The following is a 15,574-nucleotide window of genomic DNA, read 5'->3' as shown; positions in this document are numbered from 1 at the left end:
CCGGTACTCGCCGCCATTGTCACACTTTAGCCGAGAGATCGGCCACTCGAACTTAGCTGTCACCAAGGCCTCGTACTCCTCGAAACACTCCATGACTTCGTCCTTCGAGCCAATCAGGTACACCATCACGAAATGGCTCCAGTCGTCGATGAACGTCTCAAAATATTTCATCCCGTCGAGTCATGGGACCATACATGACGGTGTGTACCAGTTCGAGTACTGCGACGATCGACGACCCTCACGCGGTGGGTGCGGCTTCCGCGTTTGCTTGCTGATGACGTTCCGACGGTACTGAGGTCGAGTCCGGATACCATCTGCTTCTGCACCAGACACTTGAGGCTTTGCTTATTCAAATGTCCAAAACGACGGTGCCAGGGCACGAACCCTTTCCGCACGCGACCGCTCGTCAACAGCGAAGAATCATCCGTACCGTACCGAACGACAAAGTTCATTTCGTACAGCTTGTTTTGCACAGTAGCACCATCGCTTTCCCTTCCTCGAACACCACGCGTATGCCAGCTTGTTCAACGCGCAGCACCGAAAACAAATTGCATCGCAACTTCGGTACGTACAACGCGTCTTTAGAATTACGGGCTATAACGGGCTGGAGCAGGCGGGACCAACAGATTTCTGACTCGCTGCAAAACTTGGAGTTATACCAGCCGCCAAGCCCTCGCGTCCACGCGTCGTGCGTGGAAGACGACCAGAGCCGGTCTGTTGGTCGCTACTGTCGAAGATCAAGCTAAGATGCTGAGGAAGTAGTTGATAAGTCATAACGTGACTTGTCTGCGCCAAGTGATAGTCATGGTTTGTGACACAGAACAGCTACCGGATTTGTGAGTTAGGAAGAAAATGATCTGATGGCCAAAATTGTGCTCAACACTTTTATTTAACAACAGTCATCTTATGCATAATATAACAGATTATGAACCTTTTTCTAGTATAGCAGTCTGCAGTTAAAATTTATCATCCTTTAGAATTGGCTTGCTCAAATTAACTAGTGCGCAAACAATAGTCATGACATCATCCAGGTTTCCAACAATGCAGTGCTCGATAGTATCGCACAATATGGTAAAATTTTTGAGTCGAGCCATTATGCGTTCCACGTGGATGCGCGCCTCAGCAATTCCTTCATTTATTTCCGCTTCCGACGGGGTGAGTTTGGGAGCTCGCAAAAACGGTGGAATGTGCAATGTGATACCTCTAACTGACAGCTCATTATCTATGCTAAAGCCTTTATCACACATAATCTCATCTATGTGAGGGGTGAGGAGATTGATAACGTTTTCTTCGTTAAATATAAACTTATCCGACGACTTTCCACTGTATGCTCTTCCACAAAACGAGATAAGACCAGCTGGGGTTACACCAACTAAAAATTTAGCAGTGTGCCTAGACTTGTACTGCGAATAAGTAGATATTCTGCAATTCAAACAGTTCATTGTGCATAACGGTACCTCAGTGCAATCTAGAACTAACGTCACATTCGAAAAACGACCACGGAAGCATAACGGGATATTTTGCAAGATCTCCTCTTTTGGAGTAAATTGTATGAATTTTGACATAAGCTCTGCAAGCACGTGAGAGGTAAAGGCAAAATACCGAGAAACGGTCGATACGTGCACTCTAAAAAGTACTGCCAGCGCAGAAAACGACAAATTTTGTTTTAGTTTGCATAAAACTAAGATCACACGATCAGCACAGTGCATGGAATGATTGCTCGAGTATACAGCGTCTTCGAGAAGTTTCGTATTTATACAAATTTGCTCGAGAAGTTCAAGCGTCTCCACGCCGGTCCAAACGTTCACTGCATGATCATTAATGAGAAGGTCCGAAAAATAATTCGCAACACGTGGTTTTGCCTTTGGCTCCACCTCGCACAATGCAACGGAAACAGTCGCACTTCCGGAGGCACTAACGTGGTTTGATTCTTGTTCATTTTGACCTCCCTGAGCTGGTAGATCTTGCTCGAACTGGTCGGATGTATCGTTGATCGGTAACTGATCTTGCTCAAACCGATCAGATGTATCGTTGTGTGTTTGTGACTGATCAACAGGCAGGGATGAATCAACGGGGGGTGAATTGCAGATGGGCTTCGGTACACGGTAAGATTTCCGTGGCTTTTCATACGGGTTGTCACTATGCTCGCTGTTGGTGCCATTAGGCAAGTTGACTGACGGGATTGCCGAGTTGAGAAGACGCTTGCCTCCTAAAAAAGATTTTTTAAGATTCGGATCAGGTAAAGAAACTAAAAAACTACAAACCTTTCGTGTAATCCGAAGGAGTAAAGTGCTTGTTGCACACTTTGTAATTGGATGAAGGCCTTTTTCCTTGTCTCAAATTGTGCATCCAAATTACGTAACGATCGTCGGATTTAGGTGGGAAACTGTGCAAAAAGATTCCGTTACCAGATCGTGACGTGCAGTTGAAGACACTGCACATGCAGTTACTCTTCGGCTTTGACTCTGCTTGAGCTGATCCAGACGCTTGCACTTCTGTTGCCGTAGAACGATTAAGTTTTCGTGGGTTCTGAGCGATTCGTTTGATCCGCTTGCTTGGTATTGCGGACGGTTTCAAGTAAACCGAATTAACTACAACAACAACAAAATGAGTTCAATTACTACTAAACTTAAAAATCAACTTACCAGTTACAAATTCTTTAAGGCTGATACGCAGATGGGAAGGAACGCAAAACTCCATACAAAAAAACGCCCAAGAAACGGTCAAGGAGAGGGTCACGAAAAGATTTTTCTTAAGCGGTACGCAGCTGAAAAGTAACAGAAACGGAAAGATTGCGTTTGACGTTTCTTCGCGCGGTGCTTGTTTGTAATATGTTTTGATGAAAAAATCAAAGAATTGTAATTTTCCTTTTTGAATGCGACTGATAATTACAAACATTTTAATAATTTTGTATTGGATGTAATATTGCGGTATTTAAAATTCCCGATTCTATGACAATTTCCGGAATTCCATTTCCCGGAATGGTCGTTTTCCGGAATGGACATTATCCGGAATGGACGTTTTCCGGAATGGACGTTATTCGGAATGGACATTATCCGGAATGGACGTTATCCGGAATGAAATTTCCCGGAATGGACGTTTCCCGGAATGGACATTTCCCGGATTTTTTTTATATTACCTGATATGAGAATGAATGGAATCTTGCCTACTCACTTACTTGTGGTTAAGAATTATTTAGTTTGTACTCCGTTGGTTTTGACAACAATATTAATATAAATACATGAATGATAAAAAGAAAGTGAAATGTTCGGACATGAACAATAGAAGCAAGTGTTGACTATTGAAACAATACTTTATCAACCACCACGAGATGTAACAATGTAGATCGATAGATATTAGATGTTTTTTACATTCTTTCAATGTGTTGTTATGTAAGAATTTTTCCTTCTTTTGTTAATCATTTGACTTATGTGACTAAATTCTACCATATTTAACTATAAAGCAGAATGATTATTTTCAAAGAAGGGAAAACCTGAATTTGACTTATGTGACTAAATTCTACCATATTTAACTATAAAGCAGAATGATTATTTTCAAAGAAGGGAAAACCTGAAGAAAATAAAAAGCTTTTCAGAAAATCAATGTGTAATAAGTTCTGTCAAAAAAATTTATAGCTTGAGTGTATTTTTAAAGAATGAAAAACCTCAAGGAAAAATACATTATACATTGATTTTCTGAAAAGCTTTTTTTTATCTTGAGATTTTCCCTTCTTTAAAAATACACGTTTTTTCATCAAAGTAATGGGATTTTATGTAAGAATATATGCGACAGTAATTAGGGGTACACTACAATAGATCAACTATATGGTCGAAGTAGTCTTAAGTCCCACAAAAAAAAATGTAAGAATTATCCCTTCTTTTGTTAATTCTACTAAATTTCAACTAGTTTTTGTTAAGGAACATTGCACTATAAAGAAGAATGTGTGTGTTTTTTTTAAAGAAGGGAAATCCTCTAAAAAAAAAAAACTTTCAGAAAATCAATGCATAATGTATATTTTCTTGAGGTTTTCCCTTCTTTAAAAATACACGATCTTTAATCGATGTGATGGAATTTCGTGTAAGGAATTTCCCTTCTTGTGTTAATCGGTTGACTTTTGTGACTAAATTCTACCAAATTTTATTATAAAGCAGAATGTTTATTTTCAAAGAAGAGAAACCTCTAGCAAAATGAAAAGCTTTTCAGAAAATCATAAGCATAGGTGCCCAAAACCTATTTTTCAACATTTTGCGTCTGCCTCGGGATTCGAACCGGCGACCTCTCGATTGTGAGTACAGTGTGCGGTCCGATTGATCCACACAGGCAGACATGAAAAGCTTTTCAGAAAATCAATGTATAATGTATATTTTCTTGAGGTTTTCCCTTCTTTAAAAATACACGATCTTTAATCGATGTGATGGAATTTCGTGTAAGAGATTTCCCTTCTTGTGTTAATCAGGTCACTATTGTGACTAAATTCTACCAAATTTTACTATAAAGCAGGGTGATTATTTTCAAAGAAGGGAAAACCCCAAGAAAATTTATAGCTTGAGTGTATTTTTAAAGAATGAAAAACCTCAAGGAAGTACACATTATAAATAGATTTTCTGAAAAGCTGTTCATTTACTAGAGGTTTTCCCTTCTTTGAAAATAAACATTCTGCTTTATAAAAAAATGGTAGAATTTAGTCACAAAAGTCAACAGATTAACACAAGAAGGGAAATCCCTTAAACGAAATTCCATCACATCGATTAAAGATCGTGTATTTTTAAAGAAGGGAAAACCTCAAGAAAATATACATTATGCATTGATTTTCTGAAAGCTTTTTTTTTCTAGAAGATTTCCCTTCTTTAAAAAAAACACATTCTTCTTTATAGTGCAGAGTTCCTTAACAAAAACTAGTTGAAATTTAGTAGAATTAACAAAAGAAGGGAAAATTCTTACATAAAATCCCATTACTTTGATGAAAGAAAGTGTATTTTTAAAGAAGGGAAAATCTCAAGTTAAAAAAATGCTTTTCAGAAAATCAATGTATAATGTATTTTTCCTTGAGGTTTTTCATTCTTTAAAAATACACTCAAGCTATTTATTTTCTTGACAGAACTTATTACACATTGATTTTCTGAAAAGCTTTTTATTTTCTTCAGGTTTTCCCTTCTTTGAAAATAATCATTCTGCTTTATAGTTAAATATGGTAGAATTTAGTCACATAAGTCAAATGATTAACAAAAGAAGGAAAAATTCTTACATAACAACACATTGAAAGAATGTAAAAAACATCTAATATCTATCGATCTACATTGTTACATCTCGTGGTGGTTGATAAAGTATTGTTTCAATAGTCAACACTTGCTTCTATTGTTCATGTCCGAACATTTCACTTTCTTTTTATCATTCATGTATTTATATTAATATTGTTGTCAAAACCAACGGAGTACAAACTAAATAATTCTTAACCACAAGTAGGTGAGTAGGCAAGATTCCATTCATTCTCATATCAGGTAATATAAAAATAATTCCGGGAAATGTCCATTCCGGGAAACGTCCATTCCGGGAAATTTCATTCCGGATAACGTCCATTCCGGATACTGTCCATTCCGGATAACGTCCATTCCGGAAAACGTCCATTCCGGATAATGTCCATTCCGGAAAACGTCCTTTCCGGGAAATGGAATTCCGGAAAATGTCATAGAATCAAAATTCCCGCCGAATCTCAAAAAGCAGAATATTGATACTCAAAGGACAGATTTAGTTTTTTGGTCGAAATGGAGTAAAAAAAGAAGTTGTCTTTATAGATGTCGGCCATCGTGTCACCAACAATTTATTGCTAGTACCAACCAGCTACCTCTGGATTATGAGTCCCCTGCACTGTCCGATTTATCCACACTCGCGGGACCAAAATGAAGTAAATCAGAGTGAAATTAAACTTGACAAAAATCATACAAATATCTATGTTCTTACTGAAAATACAATAATAATCTGAAATTTTGAAATCCAACCAAACAACAAATTCAAAAATATGAGAAAAACAAACATTTCAGAAATTTCAAATAACATTTTTTTTAAATAATAAAGAAAATTTCAACAAAAATCTGAAATTTGGAAAATCAAAATTAAAAATATGCAGAATTGAATAATAATTTTAATATTAAAGTTTTTATAAATTCAATAGATCAAAAATGTTAAAATTCGAAACGAATGTACAAGTCGAAATTCCAAAAGCTTTAAAAATTGGAAATATAGAAATTCGTAAATACAAATTTACGAAATCCTCGAAATTATAACAATCAAAAACTCTACTTCTTCCAAAATTAAAAAAAAACTATAATGAAAATTTTAGAATAAAGAAATTTAAAAAAACTAAAAATTAAGAAATAAAAAAAAAATTAATAAATTTGAAAAAAATTAAGAATTTAAGAATTTAAGAATTTAAGAATTTAAGAATTTAAGAATTTAAGAATTTAAGAATTTAAGAATTTAAGAATTTAAGAATTTAAGAATTTAAGAATTTAAGAATTTAAGAATTTAAGAATTTAAGAATTTAAGAATTTAAGAATTTAAGAATTTAAGAATTTAAGAATTTAAGAATTTAAGAATTTAAGTATTTAAGAATTTAAGAATTTAAGAATTTAAGAATTTAAGAATTTAAGAATTTAAGAATTTAAGAATTTAAGAATTTAAGAATTTAAGAATTTAAGAATTTAAGAATTTAAGAATTTAAGAATTTAAGAATTTAAGAATTTAAGAATTTAAGAATTTAAGAATTTAAGAATTTAAGAATTTAAGAATTTAAGAATTTAAGAATTTAAGAATTTAAGAATTTAAGAATTTAAGAATTTAAGAATTTAAGAATTTAAGAATTTAAGAATTTAAGAATTTAAGAATTTAAGAATTTAAGAATTTAAGAATTTAAGAATTTAAGAATTTAAGAATTTAAGAATTTAAGAATTTAAGAATTTAAGAATTTAAGAATTTAAGAATTTAAGAATTTAAGAATTTAAGAATTTAAGAATTTAAGAATTTAAGAATTTAAGAATTTAAGAATTTAAGAATTTAAGAATTTAAGAATTTAAGAATTTAAGAATTTAAGAATTTAAGAATTTAAGAATTTAAGAATTTAAGAATTTAAGAATTTAAGAATTTAAGAATTTAAGAATTTAAGAATTTAAGAATTTAAGAATTTAAGAATTTAAGAATTTAAGAATTTAAGAATTTAAGAATTTAAGAATTTAAGAATTTAAGAATTTAAGAATTTAAGAATTTAAGAATTTAAGAATTTAAGAATTTAAGAATTTAAGAATTTAAGAATTTAAGAATTTAAGAATTTAAGAATTTAAGAATTTAAGAATTTAAGAATTTAAGAATTTAAGAATTTAAGAATTTAAGAATTTAAGAATTTAAGAATTTAAGAATTTAAGAATTTAAGAATTTAAGAATTTAAGAATTTAAGAATTTAAGAATTTAAGAATTTAAGAATTTAAGAATTTAAGAATTTAAGAATTTAAGAATTTAAGAATTTAAGAATTTAAGAATTTAAGAATTTAAGAATTTAAGAATTTAAGAATTTAAGAATTTAAGAATTTAAGAATTTAAGAATTTAAGAATTTAAGAATTTAAGAATTTAAGAATTTAAGAATTTAAGAATTTAAGAATTTAAGAATTTAAGAATTTAAGAATTTAAGAATTTAAGAATTTAAGAATTTAAGAATTTAAGAATTTAAGAATTTAAGAATTTAAGAATTTAAGAATTTAAGAATTTAAGAATTTAAGAATTTAAGAATTTAAGAATTTAAGAATTTAAGAATTTAAGAATTTAAGAATTTAAGAATTTAAGAATTTAAGAATTTAAGAATTTAAGAATTTAAGAATTTAAGAATTTAAGAATTTAAGAATTTAAGAATTTAAGAATTTAAGAATTTAAGAATTTAAGAATTTAAGAATTTAAGAATTTAAGAATTTAAGAATTTAAGAATTTAAGAATTTAAGAATTTAAGAATTTAAGAATTTAAGAATTTAAGAATTTAAGAATTTAAGAATTTAAGAATTTAAGAATTTAAGAATTTAAGAATTTAAGAATTTAAGAATTTAAGAATTTAAGAATTTAAGAATTTAAGAATTTAAGAATTTAAGAATTTAAGAATTTAAGAATTTAAGAATTTAAGAATTTAAGAATTTAAGAATTTAAGAATTTAAGAATTTAAGAATTTAAGAATTTAAGAATTTAAGAATTTAAGAATTTAAGAATTTAAGAATTTAAGAATTTAAGAATTTAAGAATTTAAGAATTTAAGAATTTAAGAATTTAAGAATTTAAGAATTTAAGAATTTAAGAATTTAAGAATTTAAGAATTTAAGAATTTAAGAATTTAAGAATTTAAGAATTTAAGAATTTAAGAATTTAAAAATTTAAGAATTTAAGAATTTAAGAATTTAAGAATTTAAGAATTTAAGAATTTAAGAATTTAAGAATTTAAGAATTTAAGAATTTAAGAATTTAAGAATTTAAGAATTTAAGAATTTAAGAATTTAAGAATTTAAGAATTTAAGAATTTAAGAATTTAAGAATTTAAGAATTTAAGAATTTAAGAATTTAAGAATTTAAGAATTTAAGAATTTAAGAATTTAAGAATTTAAGAATTTAAGAATTTAAGAATTTAAGAATTTAAGAATTTAAGAATTTAAGAATTTAAGAATTTAAGAATTTAAGAATTTAAGAATTTAAGAATTTAAGAATTTAAGAATTTAAGAATTTAAGAATTTAAGAATTTAAGAATTTAAGAATTTAAGAATTTAAGAATTTAAGAATTTAAGAATTTAAGAATTTAAGAATTTAAGAATTTAAGAATTTAAGAATTTAAGAATTTAAGAATTTAAGAATATTTAAGAATTTAAGAATTTAAGAATTTAAGAATTTAAGAATTTAAGAATTTAAGAATTTAAGAATTTAAGAATTTAAGAATTTAAGAATTTAAGAATTTAAGAATTTAAGAATTTAAGAATTTAAGAATTTAAGAATTTAAGAATTTAAGAATTTAAGAATTTAAGAATTTAAGAATTTAAGAATTTAAGAATTTAAGAATTTAAGAATTTAAGAATTTAAGAATTTAAGAATTTAAGAATTTAAGAATTTAAGAATTTAAGAATTTAAGAATTTAAGAATTTAAGAATTTAAGAATTTAAGAATTTAAGAATTTAAGAATTTAAGAATTTAAGAATTTAAGAATTTAAGAATTTAAGAATTTAAGAATTTAAGAATTTAAGAATTTAAGAATTTAAGAATTTAAGAATTTAAGAATTTAAGAATTTAAGAATTTAAGAATTTAAGAATTTAAGAATTTAAGAATTTAAGAATTTAAGAATTTAAGAATTTAAGAATTTAAGAATTTAAGAATTTAAGAATCTAAGAATTTAAGAATTTAAGAATTTATGAATTCCAGAAAAAAATTAAACATTTGTACCAGCCTTATTTTATAATTTCCAAATTTCCTAGCTTCCTAGTTTCCGAATATCCTAATTTCCTTATTTTCTTATTTCCTTATTTCCTAATTTCCTAATTTCCATACTTCCAAATTTCCTGATTTCTTAACTTCCTAACTTCCTAAACTCCTAATTTCCTAGTTTCCTAATTTCCTAACTTCTTAATTTCCTAACTTCCTAACTTCTTAATTTCCTAATTTCCTAGTTTCCTGATATCCTAATTTCCCAATTTCCTAACTTCCTAACTTCCACACTTGCTAATATTCTAATTTCCTAACTTCCTAATTTCCAAATTTCCTAACTTCCTAACATCCTAATTTCCTTACATATAAATTTCCTAATTTCCTTATTTCATTATTTTCTTATTTTCTTTATTTAACTAATTTGCTTATATCATAATTTCCAAATTTCCTAATTCCCTGGTTTCCTAATTTCCTATTTTATAATTTCCTTATTTCATAATTACATAGTTTATTAATTTCCTTATTTCATAATTACATATTTTTTTAAATTTTAGTTTTTCTTGTTTTAGAATTTAAGAATTCCTAAATTTGCTTTTATTTATTGATTTCTTAATTTTGTTTATAATTGTTGTTAAAATCTATTTAATTTTAAGTTTGGAATATTTTTAATCTTTTTATTTTTTCCTCGAAAGAACCTCAAGCGCGCACACCGTCAATCGCGCTCATGCCGAACTGTCAACTTTTCTTGGGGGGGTCACGAAAAGAACACGCAACATTTCTTGACCGCGTTCCTTCCGATCAGCATACCGTACTTTAGACGTAAAATGTTTTTGACAAACCCGCATCCAAGTCGTCGTAGTTTCTTTTGGCATGTTCAAAACGTCCATCCAGCGGATACGGTAATGATGATTAGACGGAAACGGTGTCAGCAAACCAGATTGTTTAGTTTTGCAGCCCCATACACAGCACGAGCCGGTTGTGCTGTAAAAAGGCTCAATATCCGGAATTCTCCGAGTTGGGACTGCATTATGACGAAGCATAATTCTCGAGTCTGCAATAATACCATCATACATTACCTAGACATTCGTTAACGATTCCGAATTACTTACGGGTTTTGAAGTCACTTTCTTCAAAATGCGAGCTGCAAATTCGCTCCGTCCTGTTCCCGGATAAGTTCATAAAGTTGGTCCACTTCTTAAAAACGGCCGATTTAGTCATAGGAACGCTGAAAAAGTTCCATCCGGATTGGCTACCATTGCCACAACCGGGCACAATGCAGATCGTAATGGGGGCGGTTGAACTCTGGGAAAAAAATACAAAATAAGTGCCTTTAAATTGAACCCAGTCATCCAAATCGTATACCATTCTGCAGCAAAAAATTTTTCCTTCAAATTTTATATAATTTAAGACAAGTTAAATCCTTTTAGTTACTAAAAATAATCAAAAAACTTTCTATGCTTCAAAAGTGACTTGGTGTTGACAGCTAAAAATGTAAACAGCCTCATTTAGCACGCTGCGCCATCTGGTTGTCGCGCGCTCCTGCAAAAGCTCAATAGCAAATACAGTGACACAATCGATTTAACTGACTCCGCTATGAAAAAACAGTTTTATAACCAAAGAAAATAGTTTCAAAAAATCAAATCAGATTATTCGCTCTACAGCATTGCCTTGGCGTTCTCGATTGCGAGATTCCTACTCGAAACGACCTTATGATTGTGAGTCCAACTGCCTACCAGCGACTCCACCGAGACAGGACTCAGGGAGACGACTCCTACACCTGGATTGAGCTAACGACCTAACCTTTAGGTTAGTCCGGGCCAACATTTACTTCCCGTCCGACGGAAGGCGTGATCAGACAAATCTCGTCTCGAAATATGCCACCGGGACCATCTGGTATCGAACCCAGGCCGACTGGGTGATAGGCAACCACGCTTACCCCTACACCACGGGTGCCGGATAGTTTATAACTTAAATAATGTTCACCTGTCATTAGTAATCAAGCAATGATCAATGTACACAGAAAAAAAATCGGGTAAATTTACATCATTCATGATGTACCAAAAGTGCACGCCATTAATGATGCGAATTTACAACAACTTCATCGGAAATTTAAAAGACATCCGATGTAAACGTGCCTTGGCAAAACGTTTTGCAAACTTGTAAATTTCCGATGAAACTAACGTAAATTTACCAACTTTTTTTTTTTAAGCTCCATTGAATCCAAAATCCGATGTAAATATCAAACTTGTTGTAAACAATTGCTCAACGTGATGAACTTTTGGATTTTAATTTAATCAGTTCAAAATCTCAAAAGTTAATCTTCTCAGCAAAGCCACTGTTTGAAAATTGCAACAGAAACTAGATTCAACGGAGCATTGAAACAAGGAATGATCTGAATAATCAAAAGCCATTCAAAGATTGAATGAAAAGAATCATTTATGTACAAATTTGGAGGAAAGAGGATTACTGGGGCTGATAATTTTCCCGCCCCATACAGTTTTACAACATTTAAAACAAAATTCTTTTCGTAAGAGTGACTGGCAAAAGGTGATTTTGGCAATACGGAATTTACTTACCTAACAATGAAAGTGTGCTGCTGTCGGGTTCATGTCCTCTTGGTGAATGGCAAACGACGAGACCATTCGGACGTTGATTGTCGTCATCGTGGCCGACACGTGGTTAATTGTTGCTATCCGGAATCATGCACTGGGTCGAAATTGTTACAGGAATCGCGCGCCACGTTCCGTATTATTTTTTCCTAAAAATAGTAGAGAAATTGATCAGCTCGTCACCTTCACCGCCAGCCATCGCCACCGTTAGGTTACCTGTGTGGTAAATTTTTCTGGACCTACTGTACGTGTTCGATACATCCCCCCTCATCAGATTGATTCTTCCGCCGTTCAGCAACGAAGCTGCGATCAGCTGCTCCTGTCCGTCGACGTCCAGTACCAAGATCATCTGGCTGCCCGATCGTCAACGGGATCATAACCGATCATCTAGATCGTTTCTTTTCCTCCTACATCATCACCACCTTGCACACCTAGGTTCTGCATCAGCGATCAAACGAGAGCATTGCTGGGACTACGGTTCTGAAAGATGAAAAAAGAGAGCAGTCAAATATAATTAATGTCGCCAAGACTCACTATCGTAATAAAACTTACCTTTTCGCTGTCACCACCTGCTGCTGCCGTCGCTGTATGTATGTTCGGCAGGGTTTCCACAAACTTATCTTGCCGCTGTCGCCGACCGGATAACCAAAACCCACAGGAAAATCTTGCAACAGACACGGTCCGCGCGACAACTACGCCCGACTCGGACGCAACGGTCGCAGTAGGCGGCACAGCAGCTTCCAAATGTTTATAAACAAAATTTGACGTTTTCGCATCAATGAAATTGCATATCAATAGACTGGCAAAAGAAACTGATGAGTTTTGTCGGAGTTCAATTTACCTAGATTAGGGTAGCTTAAACTCCAACACGAAATATTTTATCGATTTACTTTTTGAGCTCGACATGGCATTTCATTTTAAAATAGTTTGTTTGAGATTTTAAAATTAGCTTTTCGTCATACAATCCAGTCATAGAGTTACCTACGTGCGCATGTATTGCGTGTACGCACATGAAAAAAGTGAGATTAAATTTTGTTCGGCTTGCAAAATCAAATGGTGCACCAAGTAAATCTATTTTTGATAGGCGTGGTTTTGTGGCTTTACCGGGGGCAAATCAATCCGATACACCACCATTCCTGTTAAAATTCTAACAGCCATTTAAATGGCAAATATTATCTTCAGATTACAAGATGAATAATCGGTTTTAAAATCATAACTGTCAAAAACGTAAGCGTTAAAACTAAGTTTACAATTCAAAAGTCGGCTTTAAGGAACTCTTAATAGTATTTTGCTCACACTTTATGCCAACGTCTCATGAAGTGAAAAGAATACTTTCCCGATTACATTTTCAAAAAAAAAAAAACAATGCGCCATGTGGAGATGTCGGTGGACATCTTTATATGTTGGTTAAAATGTATGTTACCTTATCAAGTCTATGTGCCTTGGGAGAGAGGAATAAGTGACAGATGAGGACGGACGACAGACGCGGTTCGAGTACGCGGACAGAACGAGAACGCTGGACAACATCCGAAGGGACTAGGAATCGGCGTTACCGGAAAGGAGGTCAGCGGGCGGTCGGGAGGATGGCTATCGCAGCAACCCTGCTGCGTCCGGTACGTCGAGGACTCTACACGCCATAGGTTTACCTTTAGATGAAGTAAGCGAGCAATGATTCTTTTCAATTTGTTTTCTTATAAAAATGTTACTAAATATGTTACTATTATGGCGCTTGACGTGTTGTAGATACCTTAAATACAAAATTTAACTAGTCTGGTGAGCCCATTAAATTCCAAATAATTATAAAAATTGTAGAACATTTTATTGAAAAAAGTAGAATATCTTGTGAAATGTTATAAAAAATTAAAACATTTTTTTTATCAAATCGGATATTTTTTTTTATAAAATACTTCGTCATCACAGTGCGTTAAAAGACAAAAAAAAATTAAAAAAGTATTTCTTTTAATTCTTGTGGCCTTTTATTTGTATTTTTTAATGGTAGAATTACTGTAATCATTCTTTAAGCACCTTTTGAAATTTTGTAATATAAACTTCGATTATAAACCCCAAACCTCTAAACTTGCACCAGAAAATTCCAAGAAATACGTAAAAAAAATTAGAAATATTTTGAGAAACACAAACCAAAACCTCAACTCATAACAACTCTTCCTACTATCGGCCAATGCACGAAGTGATTTGTTTACCTTTACACTCCGCAAACGTCAAACCATACAAAATTGCTGCCGGATCTTTTCCGGGAGAGATCCGGAAAAAGATCCGGCAGCAATTTGTATTGATTTGACGTTTGACGTCTACCTGCAAAAGAAAATAAGTTTTTCCAGCGATAGCGATTCAGAACAGCTATCACGGAAATTCTCTTACCCATTTTTGGTTAAAGCTGTTTTCAGAATGCACTTTTTGTCGGAGTTATAATATATCCAAATTATCGGTATGCCAAGATAGTCGTGTACTCCGACAACTTTGACAATCCGTTTTCAGATTATTTTCTAAGAATGTGCCTAATTTGTAAATAATTTACTGTGAAAATTGTGAAATTTCTCCGGAAAACCCCAAAAAAAAACGTAGTGAAAAGTGTCCCATCCACCGGAGCCGGGAAGAAGTGCTCCAGTGCCAGAATTCAAAGGAGCTACAGCTTAAAAATTGAAGTTCCAGGTGGTGCACGAATACGCCCGGGACTTCCAGATTAATCTGCGCTCTCAGTCGGTGCCTCCTAGGAAGTTGGTCTAGTTGGTCTGTTGTGCCTCAAATGCTTAAGGGTGTTCCTAGTTCCAGACCCTACTCGGCCTGTTGCTTTCCGGCTGCCGGCATCAATCTTGTCATTATTTCGTCTACCATTCAGCAGCGGAACAAGGGACAAACAGTTTCATTAATAAGTTTTTGTTTACAATTTTTGGTCATATTGTGAAAGCAGACAAAAATCAAAATACGAGCGCAACCTGTCAAAGCTGTTGCGCCACAGGCTGATGTACACGCTAACGACAAACCACTACATTTTTGTACGGCGCAACAGATTTTTTCGCGCAACAGAAGTGTTGCGCACTTCGGTTTGGTGGTGCGCGGATAATAACGAAACACTTTTGAATACTTACTCCATTTCTCGAAGTTGAACCATTTCATTGCAAAAACATCAAACCGATGATTTCCGCAACACTTTTCAAGTTGCCTCCAATCGGCATTGTTTGTTTACCAACAGTCTGCAACTACCATGACGTTTGACGATTTTTTGCCGTAAAATCAAGCAATTATTAAAGAACAACTTCAATTCGATGCGCGCAAAACATTCATAACATCGCACTGATTTGTTTTTGTCATCTGCTTGGGCTGTCATTTTCAAAACAAAGTTTTAAATTAAATTTAAATGCTTTTTTGGTTTACATTACGAAAATTTACAGGAGAAATCATTTTACATGCTTTTCATAATTTCAATTTTTCGATTTGTCAAGATCAAAAGTTCTATTTACATGAGATTCATGAATTACATTGAAGCTCAATTTACGAGAAGGGCATTTAA

General features: G+C 32.5%; 1 protein-coding gene across 3 annotated transcripts; it reads right to left on the bottom strand.

The window, feature by feature from the left end:
* Window positions 1–880: 880 nt before the first annotated feature.
* On the bottom strand, window positions 881–12,776 carry LOC120427713 (uncharacterized). Of its 3 annotated transcripts, none has more exons than XM_039592610.2 (7): window positions 12,598–12,776; window positions 12,262–12,525; window positions 10,799–12,194; window positions 10,546–10,738; window positions 10,276–10,487; window positions 2,265–2,591; window positions 881–2,209 (listed from the first exon to the last, which is right to left on the bottom strand). In XM_039592610.2, the coding sequence occupies exons 6-7, from the start codon at window positions 2,440–2,442 to the stop codon at window positions 957–959; spliced, it is 1,431 nt and encodes a 476-aa protein (XP_039448544.1). In that variant the 5' UTR covers window positions 2,443–2,591; window positions 10,276–10,487; window positions 10,546–10,738; window positions 10,799–12,194; window positions 12,262–12,525; window positions 12,598–12,776; the 3' UTR covers window positions 881–956. The 3 variants fall into 3 exon arrangements, with proteins under 3 accessions (XP_039448544.1, XP_039448543.1, XP_052566321.1); XM_039592609.2 differs by having other exon boundaries at window positions 12,013–12,194; XM_052710361.1 differs by lacking the exons at window positions 10,276–10,487; window positions 10,546–10,738; window positions 10,799–12,194; window positions 12,262–12,525; window positions 12,598–12,776 and adding exons at window positions 2,646–3,493; window positions 3,571–5,687.
* Window positions 12,777–15,574: the final 2,798 nt, after the last annotated feature.

Source organism: Culex pipiens, chromosome 1, assembly GCF_016801865.2.
Source record: "Culex pipiens pallens isolate TS chromosome 1, TS_CPP_V2, whole genome shotgun sequence".
NCBI lineage: Eukaryota > Metazoa > Arthropoda > Insecta > Diptera > Culicidae > Culex > Culex pipiens.
The sequence above is the reverse complement of the archived record's forward strand: the minus strand, read 5'-3'. Positions and strand labels throughout refer to the sequence as shown.

Bases quoted from the DNA above. Each gene is read 5' to 3' on its own strand.
- LOC120427713 (XM_052710361.1), bottom strand. From the start codon at position 2,898: ATGTTTGTAATTATCAGTCGCATTCAAAAAGGAAAATTACAATTCTTT. The intron at 2,592-2,645 runs GTAAGTTGATTT...TTGTTGTTGTAG, and splicing joins CCTTAAAGAATTTGTAACTG to TTAATTCGGTTTACTTGAAA. The intron at 2,210-2,264 runs GTTTGTAGTTTT...AATCTTTTTTAG, and splicing joins TCCTTCGGATTACACGAAAG to GAGGCAAGCGTCTTCTCAAC.